The sequence below is a fragment of the Crocuta crocuta genome, unplaced genomic scaffold (assembly GCF_008692635.1).
Source record: "Crocuta crocuta isolate KB4526 unplaced genomic scaffold, BGI_CrCroc_1.0 scaffold36, whole genome shotgun sequence".
Taxonomy (NCBI): Eukaryota; Metazoa; Chordata; class Mammalia; order Carnivora; family Hyaenidae; genus Crocuta; species Crocuta crocuta.
The window spans coordinates 5003828-5019814 of NW_027532203.1; the positions used below are offsets into that span (position 1 = coordinate 5003828).

General features: G+C 35.1%; 1 protein-coding gene across 3 annotated transcripts in view; it reads right to left on the reverse strand.

Moving 5' to 3' along the window:
• Positions 1-447: 447 nt before the first annotated feature.
• Positions 448-15987, reverse strand: part of RELCH (RAB11 binding and LisH domain, coiled-coil and HEAT repeat containing) — a 111256-nt gene continuing 95716 nt past the window's right edge. For 2 of the 3 annotated variants that reach the window (XM_077777618.1, XM_077777617.1), the window contains exons 27-29: positions 14102-14190; positions 10736-10806; positions 5137-5524 (exon numbers count right to left, since the gene is read on the reverse strand). In XM_077777618.1, the coding sequence (XP_077633744.1) occupies positions 5404-5524; positions 10736-10806; positions 14102-14190 (281 nt within the window). In that variant the 3' untranslated portion in view covers positions 5137-5403. Of the gene's footprint in view, positions 834-5136; positions 5525-10735; positions 10807-14101; positions 14191-15987 lie in introns of those variants that run through there. The other variant, XM_077777619.1, reaches the window with a different exon arrangement.

Sequence of the window (15987 nt, forward strand, 5' to 3'; positions counted from 1 at the left end):
GCCCCCAGTTCCTTGAACATAGCACTATTTCTCATCTCATTCCTCTGTGCACATACTGCTCTTTTTTCTGTTCCTATTTTCACATGGTTAAAGCCTATTATTCTTCCTAGTTTTCAGGTGTCACCTCAGAGATGTCTTCCAAAGTAAACCATAAAGATAAACACCCTAACCAAAGTATGTTCTCCTCAGTCATTCTCTCTCCATTTGTTTGCTTCCCTGCCTGGCTGGCTGTAAGCTCTGCTCTAGTTCAGTCTTATTCATTGTACCCCTATGCCTAGCACAAAATAGGTATTCCATAAACGTACGATGAATGGTGAATGACTACAATCTTTAGAAAGGGATGGCCTCTCCACACTTACAGATCACTTGGAAGACTTGATGAGATCTGTTGATAAAAGGGTTTGCCCAGAGAACCAGATATGAATAGAAGCTCTGTGCATACACACATGGCACAACTCTTTAAGGGACTTTTATTTACTCCATATTTTCTACCTTGGATATAACCTCACTATAAGAAACAAAGTCACATACTTTGCTGAGGTCAAGATGCACAAGATTACACAATTCTCCTGATCAACAACATATAATAGCTCTATGAAAAAAAAACTTTAGGATAGTTTGGCATGTAGTCTCAGTAAATTCATGCTGTTTTGAGGGATTCATAAATCATCCCTTTACTCTAATTGGCAAACTTAAATGGAATTGGTATCAAGCTGTTATTCATTAATTCATTCAATTAATGTTGAGTACTTATCATACACCAGGCATTCTTCAAATACTGGAGACACATTGGTTGAAAAGGATAGACAATATTCTCTCTCATGGAGCTGAGTCTAGTGAAAGAGACAGACAATAAAAAAAAAAAAATGAGGATTGAGAAGAGTAATTATGAAGAAGACAACCAGGGTGACCTCAAGGAATTATAGGGGTTACTTTGGATTGAGTGGTCAGAAAGCCCAGAAGAGGCTTTCTACAGATTCAGAATGGTAATCCACATGTTGTAAAATCTCTAGGCTGTCATCTCTCCATGACTTTTTTGAGGATGATTACATTACAACACTGTTAAGTGTTTCAGTAGTATGATAGCTAAAAGTAAATGGTCTTCAAATTTGATACGCAGTATTTACCTCCTAAGATCTGAATACTTTTGTAGTGTCTGCAAGAAACCAGGATTCTAACTTTTGAAATCACTGGTCAACAGTTAACTGAATCAAATATATACTAAGAGACATGAGTGAAGTTGCAAAGGGTAAAATCTTTTACAAGACCTAAATAATTATGTAATGAAAAATTAATTTATTGAACTAATTTACTTAGGCTTTTGAAAAAAAATTAAGGACAAGATTTGGTAAACAGAAAGTAAAATTACCTTACCAGTCTTCACTAGGCTGGAAACTCTGGGAGTGGTTAAAAGTACGCAAAAGTAGCAATCAAAAGTGGGTTCTGCCTTCTATTGCAATTTTAGGTAAATCATGCATGTCATGGTAATCTATACACTTACTAGAAAATAAAAGTATAAATAAAACTAAACCCATGCTTTAGTTATTCCGTGGTTTAAATTTTTTAATTCTACTTTGAACTTTCATGATACCTCTCTAAGTGCTAAAGCGCTTTCAGGTTTACTATTACATAATTTTCATAAAGTTCTGTGAGTAATAGCATGTTATCATTTCCATGCTCTTTAATGGTAAGAAAAAAAGAATTTTTGTTAGAAAGGGAACTATACTTATAAAATTTATGTAAAAAAGAAATTAGAAAATGATTTATACTATGAAAAGCATTCACCTTAGGTTCAATACTTAATACATGACAGGGAGATTTAGGACAGAGGAAGTTACAAATTTAAAGAATTGCCAAGTGATTATCAGGAATGAAGATAAACGTAGAATCAATGAGAAATTATTAGATTTATATTACTTAGGAATATATACATTACATAAGGTACTTATAACATTTTCAGCTTCATTGAAAACGAATATCCTAAAAATATCTAAGGTTGCAAAGGCCAACAATTCAAAAGTAAGGGTAGTTTAAAAAATTTTAAAAGAGCAGACCATCAACAAATGATAACTGACAAAAAAATTAATATCTATAACATATAACACAAAATGGTGGTTTATAGACAACATAAATTATACTACATTAAAGTCCCTCAAGAAATTCTACTCATGCAGTGATCTTACTGAAATAAATATAATGGGTTAACCTTTAACCCCAATAAAAGGAAACTAAAATAGTATATACTCTTCCATATAGACATGCTTTGGACAGAATTTTCCAGCTATTATTGAAGACTCTTTTAAGGAAAGGAAATAATTTATATTTTCACCACACTGAACTAAAGGAATTATTTAATAAAACTTCTATTGTGTTAAGTTTGCGTTAACTGTCATGTTATGACTGGTGTGGTCCAATAGTGAATACGAATTTTTATTTGAAGATTTTTCTTAAACATGGAAACAAAGTAAACCATAAACAAGGCAATCAAAGCAAAGTTTCCTGTAGTTCTGGCGGGAAAATATGAAAGACTGAAATGCCACTCAAGAGATTGTGACTAGAGTCCTAATTCCACAGATGAAATGCATGCAGACGTCCATATGTAGTATGAAAATAGCCTAAAATCCAATTATTTTGCCACTATGTAGAAACCTACCAAATACATGTTTTATTAGTAACAAATATCTTTAATCTATTATTTTTCAAATACACTGAAATAAAATAGTAACAAAAACAAGCACACTGTAAGGTTACATTAGAACTTTCAAACACATATCTATTAATATGAAAAGCTAAGATTATTTCATGGTTTGCTTATGAAAGAGTTAACATCCAATACAAAGTTGGAATGTTGTTATCCAGCCAATCTGGAGAACTTTAATTAGAATTGCTAATTAACAACTCTTTAAACATAGACTCTTTCTACAAGAAATAGTTAAGATCTTGGTGACCAGTACACGATATTCACTGCAGTTAGCTCTCACAGTTCAAAGATCAACAAGGTGTGTCCAGAGAAAGTTCTGTTCTTAAAGTTTCAGTAATGGTTGAAAATAGGTTATCTTAAATATTGGGGTCATGAAAAGACAATTCAATACAGAGTGATTTCACCTCCCAAACTTTATCAGACTATTTATTTGAGCCTTTTTTTTTTTCTGTTAGGAAATTTGACAGCAACTTGAATTGAGATTCCAGGCTCCTGGGTGGTTCAGTCAGTTAAGCCTCCGACTTCAGCTGAGGTCATGATCTCACGGCTCGTGAGTTCGAGCCCTGCATCAGGCAGAGTGATCACACAGTCTCAGTGATCACCGTGGGAAGTCTGTTTTGTCTTTAAATAATCCATGGTTTGCTTTAAAAATAACTGTGAGAATAAATGTGAAGTCTCATTGACATTAAGATATTTAACAGCATAAGGGAGACTCCCTTGAAATATACTGTGTATCTTACTAGCTGTTGCTTTTTAAGGAAATCATTAGCATTTAGACAAATAGATTCATGAATTAATAAAAATAATTATATTAATTCATCTGGTAATGGATATGTTTATTCTACTGTATTTCAAAGCAAATGAGAGCCTTAACATTTTCTTTAAGTTGTCTCTGAAGTATATTAATTTTATAGCAACAATCTGTTTTTAGTAAAAGTAAACTAAATTAATAATTTATATAGATTCTATTCCTTAAATCACATATTAGTACATTTTAATGAATATATTCTTTCTCATTTCCTTCTGCTTGGATATAGGAGACATAGTGTTTCAAAATGAAAATAAATACACATAGCCAAAAACAAAACAAAAACAAATATGCAAAAACAGTTTATTTATAATAGATCAACATTTTTGACACGAAAGGTAGCCACTTTCAATTTCTCAGGAATGCCTAGAACCCAACAGTTTCTGAAAGCCTAATTTTAACAATTATTTGACTATAGGTAAAAGAAATAATTTCAGAATGAACTTTTTAAATGGCTTTGTCTATGGCAACTTATTTTATAAGCTTGAACGGGTGGTAAGCGAGCGTTCCCAGGAAGACAATGTAATCCAACTATGTTCCAAGTGTATTAAACTAGTTTATACAACAAACATGAGAATCACCTCTGTGCATCAACTGTGCTCAAACAAGAATTCTCTTTATCAAAATATTCATTTTTCAAAAAGGCCTCACATTAACCCCACACCAACCATCCCCCTTCTATGTCCAGTACCACTCTTCTCTACTTCAAGTGCATTAATTTATAGACAACTGTCAAATTCCAGTAGAACTGAACACTGACTTAAGACTCTATGTAATATATACCTAACACAAGAACAGTCACTGACTTTAAGGGACAAGGTGTTAACTAACCAATAATAATTTAGCTAATGTCATTTTTAGTTTAGAGGGGAAAAAAGCAGCCCCCAAATGTCCTTAACTTTCGGTACTTCTCTAAGACACATCATGAAAAGATAAGCTCTGAAATTAAAATCATTAGAAAATATCTTAAATAAAATATTTTACATAAATAAGTGTTAAATTTCAAATCAAAACAATGTTTCCCTGTGTATTTAAATTTGGGAAAAAATTTTCACAATTATTAGCTCTTCCTACTTACATTTACTTGTGAATGTTTAAATCTATTACACATCAGTTTGTAAAATTCACCTTGGTTACCACTCCCCATGTTTCTGTGCTGTCTTTCCTCAGGTAAGTCCATTATATGCATGTAAATGCTGGGGAGGTTTGAATAGCACTTAATGAATATTCATGAGAGCTCTGAAATGTGGAAAGTTTCATCATTATCTACTTACTGTAGGATCTGTAATTCAAATTCATCACAGCATTATAAAATACTGTGTGAATGGAATGCATACAGTGCCTACAGACACACAAACTGAAGTCCAAAAGGCACAGAGTAATGCTGGTGGCTCTTTCTAGTCAGTTAAGAAACAATAAAAAGTCTGTATTATTCTTTCATAATTTAAATACTTAAGTAATCTCCACTTTTATTACTTTATAACAATGACTTCAAATTTACATTATTTTAAGTACCATTGTAATAGCTTAGTGTATAATACAGATATTTGCTAATATCCCATCCAAAAATTAAAAAAAAACTCTTCACTATATATATATGTATATATATATATATATATACATATATATATATAAAATTATTCTGAAAGACAAAAACACAGAAGAGGGACTCGGTACAGACTATAAACTCAACTTTCTATTACCACAGTTATAATTCCAAAATTAACAGATATACAGCAATAATCAAAAGCAGTGCAAATATCTTTGGAGGTTAGGATAAAATTATAATGCAAGAACATAAAACAAGAAAATAAAAAAGGCAAGTACTTCAAGTACAAGGAACCAGTCTGCTTGAGGTCCATCTTAGTGTTTACTGGGGGCTTCCTTCCTGCTTTTACTTCTTTCTCTGAAACACATTGGCCAACATGGCACCTGATGTTGTCAACTGGCCCATTTTGTTCAAAAACTTGGTCTTTGTATCTTCACTCACTAAGCTTGCAGCAATTGACATTGAGCTAGGAAAGAAATTTTAAAATTGAAGTAAAGCAATTAAAAAACTAAAATACCCATTTTTTTCAGTTCTTCAGCAGTAGAATAGTAATAAATACATTCTAAACTGGTAGCACAAAAGGGAAACTAATATTTGCAGAGAGGAGTTTTTATGTGCCCTATTAGGTCAGGAGCTTTCATGGTCATGGTGGACCCATGGATGAAGGAAGCAGTAGTGGTGAGGTCAGGAGCAAGTCTGGATGGAGACTGAATCTTGGCTCCTTCATTTACCAGCTGTGTGACCCCAGGCAAGGTATTTAATCTCATCTGTAATGTAATCCTCATCTGTTTCTATTACCTACCTCATAGGTCTATTAAGAATTATTTAAGTGTACAGTGCTTATTAGCAGTGCTAGGAATGTAGTAGCATGATGTAAGTATTAATAGTTACTTATTATCAGCATCACTTCATTTAATCACAGCAACCATGGAAGATATTATCCCTATTTTCACAAATGAGTACATTAAATCACAGTGAGGTTTTATACTGTGCTGTTAACAACCCTGTGACGTATTACTTTTTTGTGGGTTGGGAGGGGGGAGAATGTCCTCAATTGCCAATTGCGTTAGTTTCAATCAACAATTTTAAATCCATTTTTTTTTGACCAACCCCCTGTATAGGTTAAATAATCTAAATAACTACTAAAGATTGCTAACTTATCACACCACCAAACAGAATACTGATCAAGTACAATTTTCAGTGATCCAACAATAAACCCACTTTACTGGCCTGTGGCTTTGGCCAAGATGCTTTAGATCACTCTGATTCAATTTCTTCAACTGAAAGATGCAGACTGCAATTACTATTGCAAAAAATCCTGAGGACTGAAGAAGGACAGTGAGTGGCGAGGTGCAGAGGCTGAACAGAGGTCAACTGAAACTACAGAAGAAGCGCGGGCTGCCAGCAAGAACTTCTCGTTTCCTGTAATCCTTACCGGTGTGCACTGTGAATGACTAAGTTAAATGCCAGCCCACGACTCCCATCTTGAAAATCTCTTCTCACAGCTCTTCCAGTACACAGCCTGGCCCTCCCCTGTCTCTTCTCTCCTGCTGCTTTTCTCTTCCCACAGAATAAACCTCCATAAGGCTCAACATCTGGTTCTTGGTTCTTCAGTCACAAAACTTATTCCTCAAGTTTCAAATATCATCTCCATTAAGAGGTTGGGAAAAGTCCCATAATACTCTCGTTTGTTAGATATCATCAAGCTTTTTTTTCGCCTCCTAACTTTAGAAATGACCTGCCATTTTTATTTCCTTATTTGTTAGTGGTTTTACCATTTTCCTCTCCTCCTAACACTGAATATAAATAATGGTTTCCTCTTCTATTTAAAACCAATAATCAAATACTCTGATTTTATTCTATGAAAACTCTATCATTTATTTTTATTCCGACTGACAATATCTTCCAACTAAGGCTCTACTCCAAGAGGCTTAGATCTGGTCTCCTTGCATGATCAGATAAACTTCTGGAATAATCACTTTTCCATATCCTACCCATTCTCAAACAGCTGCAATGGCTAATTACTACCTAACAACATAAAGTGTGCTTGGCATTCAAAAAAACGTAGCAATCTAATTCTTGTGTGTATGCGTTTTTACCAACCATTACTGCTTAATTTCTAGACCCCCTTGAGTCAAGTTTGCTGAATTTAATGTTCAGAACATTCTAAACTTATCTCTGTCTTTCTATCCGGTGTCTAGACATCCTGTAAGTCTCAGTTCAAGTCCTGTCTTTTCTCTGACGCCTTTCCTTAGTGTTCTAGGCTTACAGTGCTGTTTTCTCCCTGCAGAATACTGTACGACGTAACGTAAGAATGGTTTCAGTTTGCATTGAGAAAAACAGGATACAGAGGTCAGATAATACTTGGTATTATCAAGTTTTAGTGATATTCTAAGGGGAGGGCAACAATGATGACAAAGAGTCTGGGACGTTCACTATGGAGAAGAGGAAATTTAGAAGACAGACACTAATGTTATGTGTACCAAATTAGATATAAATATGTATCTGCATAGCTGTGTATATTTGTATAGCTTTACTGATATACATCACAATCACTGGAAAGCTCTTTGAAAACACAGATGCTTTGGCCTAACACCAGTTATTCTGATTCTTTCCTTATGGTATAAAGGACCCACGTATCTATTTTACACAAAGCTTTTCAAAGAACCACTGCATTACAGCATTTTTTCCTGAAGAGAAAGTTTACATTTTTATCCATTTTACAAAGGGGTCTGTAATGCTTCCCCACCGCTCTGCCAGATGATGAAACCTATTTTTTTTTTAATGTTTTCGATTTATTTCTGAGAGAGAGAGAGACAATGTGAGCAAGGGAGGGTCAGAGAGAGAGGGAGATACAGAATGTGAAGCAGGATCCAGGCTCTGAGCTAGCTATCAGCATAGAGCCCGACATGGGGCTCAAACCCACAAACCGTGAGATCATGACCTGAGCCGAAGTTGGATGCTTAACCGACTGAGCCACCCAGGTGCCCCGAAACCTATTTTAGAGAGTAAACATTATAGAGACTTTAACTCAGGATATATTTTTTTTTTTGTTAAAAAATAGTTGTTAAAAATGAAATGGGTTGTCTTGTAAGGTAATATTGTGTTCTTCCTGAGAAATCTCAGATCTTTCCTTTATAATTGAAATCAAACCAGTTGCCATTTTTGTTGATTTTGGATCTGTAGAACTTCTTATATACCTGGCTTCTTATTTTTCATTTTTTATTTTTAAGTAATCCCCAATGTGGGGCTAGAACTCATGACCCTGAGATCAAGAGTCATATGCTCCACCAACTGAGCCAGCCAGGTGCCTCCTGGCTTTTCTTCTTCAAAAACTATATCCTAGAATATTCTCTCTCTCTCTCCTCATACCATTCCATTTGGCAAATTAATGTCGAAAGGACATAGGAAGTCATCTTGAAAAGTCTTGCAATGGCCAAAGATGGGATAATTTGGGCATCAAAAGAAAGGTAAGCACAGTGCATTGAATTACATCAAATATTTGAAAATACACTTGAACTGTATGATACTTGAACAAAACAAGTCACCATTAGAGGGTGAATCAATTCATTATTTTGGAAAACTGGTAAGTAAAGAGAAAGAATTGAACATTTACCTTGACTTTACTTAAAAAAACTCTATCACTGGGTAACTGTAGTACATATAGGGGAAGGTTTTCCCTCCTGAAGTATTCTAACTCACAAAGAAGAGTGGATGATAGAAATAGATATTTTAGTAATTCGCTCTTACTAAATAGTAATGTATTTACTTTAGTATTACATTTACACTAATGTAAATTAGTATTTAGTAATAGCGAATTACTAAAATATCTAATTCTAACAAATATGTTATAAATATAGTAACAGCTAATGAATTAGTGGAGCTAGCAGTGATCATTAACAGATGCTACTATCACCAAAAAAAGAGAGAAGTAGACACTGTCTCTCTCATGAAAGCAGTCATGCAAAACAAAGAAACAAGCCCTGGATCTGATAAAGTCTCTAGATCCAGAACCAACAACCAAATTTATAGGAAATACAGAGGAACATGTTAAAACAACATGAGGGAAATGCAACCAACCAAATTCAGACTGTGGGAACCTCCACAGAACAAAGACTCAGTTTCTTCAATAAGTAAATTATATGAAGGAAAAAAAATGAGATAGAAGGGGAACCTATGGATTAAAACAGACTTAAGAGACGTGTCAACTAATTGCAACGTATGGAACTTTGGATCCTGCCTCAAAGAAACAGACTGTAAGGAAAAAAAAAACAACAAATCACTAAGGACACTTATGAAACAATTAGAAATTTGAACATAGGTTACATAGCTGATAATATCAAGGAGTTGTTATTTTGGTGTGATAATGACATTATGTCTTAAAAAAATAGCACTTATCTTTTAGAGATACATACCAGAATATAGGAGGGGCATGGATGAAATAAAATATGAGATGATAATTATTGAAGCTGAGTGATAAGTACATGGGAATTCACTCTGTTATTTACTTTATGTTTATTTGAAATTATCTACAGGTTTAAAAAAATAATATGGGAGATTTGAATAATGGGGAAATATGATTATAAAAATAAACTTTTTCTTTTTAGGAGTCATATAACTGAAACAATCTTGGGAAGTTATAAAGATATTTCTTCTCTTAATTCCTTATGCTAATTAATGAAATTTCATTTAGAATGTATTTCACATAGAATTCTTAATTTTGTCCCCAAAGTTTTTACATTTAAATAAGGCACCAAATAATCTTAATACTTAATGTATGACAAGTGAACAGAGGTGTTTGCTTTTGTGTTAGTTTTACAGATTTTGTGTCAGATTTGAAACCCATCAAAATATTTTTTATGGTTTTAAGTTTCCAAGGTTACAACTGTGGAAGAGTTCCTACCATCCCAGGAGGCTAAAGAAAGGTTCTTACATGCAGGTAGAGGTAAAAAGCTCTAAGCGTACGCATGTGGGGAAGAGGTTGGGGGTGTGGAGGGCTAATCAGTGTGAATGGGTAGGTATCAAGCCTGATAGGATGACACACTTATTCCTGGTAGTCAGCTTTATCAAGGAAAAGCCTTGGAGCTTTTTATGCCTAACAGAGTCTATTTAAGATTAACTGCTCAAGGTTATGTCAAAAGGCAAGGGCACACACGGTCTATTTGTAAATTACTTCCTCTTCTGAATGCCCAACTTTACTCTTTCACGTCTATGCTTACATTTTAACTTCAATGAATCTTTGAATTCTGGTTAGTTTGGTTAGGAGCATGTGAATGGAACATTCACAAAGTTTATAGTCCTTTATGCAGTCAATTAAGTGAGGCCTTACAACTCCAGTCTCAAATTTCTGTGAAACTATTTTGACCAGTGATTCCCAAATCCAGCTACCTACCACAATGTCTTTGGAAGCTTTAAAACATACAGATCCCTAGGCTGAATCAAATTGTTGGGAGGACGGCACAGAGCATGGGGTAGAGACCCACATTTTAAATTCCCCAGATAATTCTGATGCAGGTGGTTTATGAACTAGCATTCGATATCCGCTGATGTAAATAATTTTCTTACCTTCCCAATAAATGACTACAAAGTAACACAAAATAAAATACCCATTTATAGAAAATTTAGATAGAGAAATTAAGGTTAATATAAAGCCTTAAAAAAAGAATTCATGTCTTACCCTTGAGGCTCTTGGACGGTCTTGTTCTCAACTTTTTGTTCACATTCCTTTATCATGGAACTTAAAATAACCTGATTTCAAAAAAAGGACTTTAGTTTAATACAGTTTACAATAGTGAAATGCCATTGTTTAAAGTTTTTAATTTAATTTTAATAGCCCCATAAACTATGATTAATTAAAAATGTAAAGTTTTGGCAGTTATCTCTGTAAAAGGAATTCACATTAGATTCCTATACTAGGTACAGAAATAGCTTTATTTATTTATTTTTAAAATGTTTTTTATTTATTTTTTTGAGAGAGAGAGACAGACAGCATGAGCAGAGGAGGCTCAGACAGAGAGGGAGACACAGAATCAGAAGCAGGCTCCACGCTCTGAGCTGGCTGTCAGCACAGAGCCCGACCGACGCAGGGCTCGAACCCACGAACCAACCGTGAGATCATGACCTGAGCTGAAGTCGGACACTTAATCGACTGGGCCACTCAGGTGCCCTGGACAGAAACAGCATATAAACCTAATAATTTATTTTGGTCTTCACTAACCTTCCTTCTGAATCTGATATCAGTTCTCCTTTAGCTTTCCTTACCATCTACTGTTAAAAGTAAAAGTTGTGTATGTCCAGACATCTAACATATACACATACCATGGTTACACATTTTTTTCCTCAGTAAAAGCTGTTCTGTTCCATGTGCTTTTGTCTTCTCTGGTTGCAAACAGCAAGATGTTCTATTGTGATGTCTAAAGCAGAGACCAGGTCTAGGTCTGTGGCTACTAATATACAGTTGGGAATATAATGGGCATCTAAGAGTTAACATCAGTTTTGCATGGAGACTGAGTGAATGGTGGGAAGGGTGGAGGGATCTAAGCTGGTCTTCCAGTTGCTGGTAACCTCACCAGACACTGACTGGTCTCGAATATTCTTGGCCCATGTTTGGGTACGGAGGTTACTAAACAGGAAATATTTACTGTCACCTACTATGTGCCAGACACTTTTTTTAGATACAGAGAATGCACAAGACAGACAACATTCCTTCCTTATGGAGAGTGGATGTTCTTGACAATAAATATAAAAACAGGTAAGTTATGGGGCTTTGAAAAGAGTATTGAGTGAAAATATGGGGAAGTAGAAGGTCAAGGGGAAGTGTTACAATTTACACGGAGGTGTCCCGAGCAGGCTTCACGGAGATGACATGTAAGGAAAAGCCTGAGAGAGATGAAGGAACAAGTGTTTTAGATACTGGGAAGAGGCTGAGCAAAGGCTCCATCTAAGAGGGAGTATGTGTATCACATTCTAAGCAAGGAGGCCAGAGTGGTGGGTGCAGCGTGAGCAAGGGGGGAGGGCAGAGGGAAGGTCTGACATGTGAAGGAGGGCGCCAGATCTTAGAGTGCTCTGCAGCTTATGGTAAGGACTCTCTGGTTATTAAATGAGACTTCTGTCATATGGATGTTAGTTAGATCTAGAGTCATCCTTTTTTGAATCTTTTCTGGTTTTCTGCTCTCTGATCTCACAGATTATAGATTTTGTTTTAAATGTTTGTTTATTTTGAGAGAGAGTGCGTGCATATATGTGAGTGGGGGAGGGGCAGCGAGAGAGAATCCCAAGCAGTTTCCATGCTTTTAGTACCGAGCCGGATGTGGAGCTCGATCTCATGAACGGTGAGATCATGACTTGAGCTGAAATCAGGAGTAGGACGGTTAAACAGCTGAGCTACACGGGCGCCCTTCGATTTTGTTTGTTTAGCTGGTTTTTCCTTTTTTATTTTTAGTGTGAGTTTTTTGTACTTTTTCTTCTGCTCCCTGCATCGTCTGTTTCCTCCAGTATCCTCTTTCTTGCACGTACGTTTTCATCTCCATCTCTGATGTTAGAGGTTTTTCTCAAGTGGCTGGTGATCCTGGGATGTCCAGTACAGACTGAGGACACTAAAATGCTGATTAGAACCGCTACATGCATGAGTAACTTCACTTTAAAGTGAATTAGGCACAAACCAAACTTCTGTCCATCTTTTTCCCCCTGTGGGCATAATCCGGGCTGCCTGAATTCTTGGATCAAAGAAGGTGGAAGGTAATGAGGTTTCAATCACTTAATGTCCCTCTTCTCAGCACAGCACTCACTCATTCCTGCTCTCAGCTACGTGGGACAGCCCAAGTTTAGAAACTAAAGCTCAAGTATTCTACCAAGGTTGGAAAGGGAATCTGGGAGTCTGATACTTTTAAAAACATTTACCGACTGCTATTTTTAGTCCAACCTACACTATTGGAGAGTGGTGAAATAAGCCTTATGATATCTTGTTTGCTCTATCCTGCTGACTTAGCTTTCATCTTGGATGCAAAATTCCTCAACAAAATGCTAGCAAACCAAATACAGCTTCATATAAAAACAAATATATACCATAACTAAGTGGGATTTATTGTAAGAGTGGAAAGGTTGATTTAATGTCCAAAAATCCATCAGCGTAAGGCAATGAAATCAAGAGATTAAAATAAATCATCTCAACTAATGAAGAAAAAACATTTGACAATATCCAACGCTCCTTCCTGATAAACACATTCAAGCAGTTAGTAATAAAAGGGAACCTCCTTGACTTGATAAAGGGTATCTATAAAACATACCAAGCAAAGATTCAAAAAATGAAAAGGAGAAATAGATAATTCCCAATCATAATTTTATGTTTCAATTGCTAACAGAAAAGAAGAGCACAAAAAAACTGATAAAAACAAAGGAGAATTAAACCTTAATTTACCTTATTAACAAAACTCAGGGATCAATAAGTAATAGAAATGAGAATCTAATTTGATTGATCATGAAGATACAATGTAGCAAACGCACAGCTGGTATCTCAAGGGATACACTTAGTCTTAAATTTATGCATCAGAAAAGCTTAAATAATCTAAGCTTTCTCTGTAAAAAGCTGGAAAAATAGAAAAAAAAATCAAACCTACCATGGTAATGGGTAGATAAACAGGCTGAAAATACAGAATAGGAAATAAATGATAAACAGAGTTTTGGAGGCAACAAGAAGACAAATAGAATAAAAGAGTTTTGAGGAAATTGAGACAGAAAACAGAAACTTTCCTTCTAAGAAAGTGAACTGTCAGAGATAAAAACTGTATAGCCTTTTATAGATTAAAAAGCATTTCATGTACATTAGCTCATTAGATTCTCATTATATGCAGTGAAGGAAAGTATGTTATCCCTACTGTATAGGATTAAACAGAGGATCAAAGATGTTAAAGGGGTTTCTCAAGATCTCCTAACCAGTACATAAAAATCCATAAAATTACACTACATATATTTAAAACAGTGAAGCACAGCACATCCTACTCACGCCTCAGGGTAATCTCAGGGGCTTAATCACATGGGAGCTCACCTCATGCTCTGGGGAAAGATGCTCCATGTCGGTCCGTAAACATCTGAGACCAGGTAAAAAGTGATTAACCATTAAATCCTCTGAAATGACTTGAGACAAGGGAGTTAAGGGAATTAAAAACAAACAAAAACAAACAAACTGGTATGTTCCACCAGAACAAGAGAATATTAACAATGATGCCTCAGGCATGCAGATCACTTAGCTCTAACAGGCTTCCCTCAAGCATGATTCTCACTTGTTGAGTTACTTATCAAGAGTCAATTGTGTTAATTCCTACAAATCCCTTATATCAGTGGTATAAATTATGACACTACATAATTTAATTACATGTCATGTAGACACGAGAAATGAGTGTAAACAGCAAGTCATGTAATTTGATTGGATGTTTAAATAGTATGAAATGAAAATTAATGTTTCCATGAAAACTAAGTTGAAAAGTTTAGGAAAAAATGGTAAATGCCAATCGCTTAAAATGTGGTTGTTTTAATGACGGATTTATTAAACAATTGTAAAAGATTCTGAAAAATATGAAAATCTGAAAAAGGTCTACACCCATATCAGAAATGTTTCCAGATCATCTTTAAAGAAACATAAACTGAAAATCACAATTACATTATGGATGGGGTTTATTAAAGAAAGATGATACTTAATTCAGCAGACTCACACACAGAAGAAATGCCTCACCTCTACATCAAAAGATTGGTAAAGAAAATACATATTTTAAGTTAAAATAAGTTATGTACACCATTTTCTTGATGTCCTGTTTTAACCATCCTATTAAACGGACCTGGTCCTAACTAAATTGGGTAAGAGAACTTGTGCTGTAATAATATAAAGTTAGTATTAGTTATGTTCCCTGTTACTTTTGAGTTTTATTAATTATTCTGACATTCAAAGGGAGTAAGAAAGAGGGTGCATTTCTCAAGAAAACAATTCACTTTGTTTATTAACATCATATTCTCACCTTATCATAGTTGTTGGCCATTTAAAAATAGTTATTTAATGTTATATCATACTAAGGTGAAAAATGCCAGTAAATGAGTTCCTTTATAAAGATGAGTTAATTAGGGGTGCCTGGGTGGCTCAGTTGGTTGAGTGTCTGACTCTTGATTTTGGCTCACGTCATGATCCCAGGGTTGTGGGATCAAGCCCCACATTGGGCTCCGTGCTCTGCATGGAGCCTGCTTAAGAATCTCCCTCCCTCCCTCTCTCTCCCTCTGTCCCTTTCCCCTGCTCACACTCTGTCTAAAAAGAGAAAAAAAAAAGTGAGTTTACTAGTATTTTTGGGAAAAAAAAATTATCAAGTATAACATGTAACTTTTACCTTAAAAATACAGTTATGATTTAAATAACCTTGAAAAAATAGTTCTGAATAAATAAAAGCTGTTTGTAAACAAGGGTCCTGTAACAAGTGCCTTATATTTATAAGTACTAAAAATATAGATGACATTTGGTTGAACCAATCCCTATAGTCAGAGAGGGGTACAACATATTGGGTATACAGTTTTGTTTTCTAGATATGGGGAAAATACCACCAAAATGTCACTGTGAGTGACCTTTCAACTGGTAGTCAAGAGTCTGATCTAGAGAAATATGGATACGGACTGAGAAGGTGAAGATGGCCTTATGTGCTGGTAAAGGGTTAAGTCTCCTCCTCTCTTTCTACTTACTGTTTGGTTCTACATTCTCCCTGTAGAATCACACATCTTTGTTAAGGGTTGGAAAGTTAGAGATCATTTCATCCTGTCTGATATTAGGAATCAGCTCTACCTCGTCTGTGAATGATGGCCACAATGCCTCTTAAGTGCTAACAGTGATAGGACATTCATAGTTCCATAAGTGGTATCACTCCATTTTTAATAGCTAAATTAGAAAGTTTTTCTTAT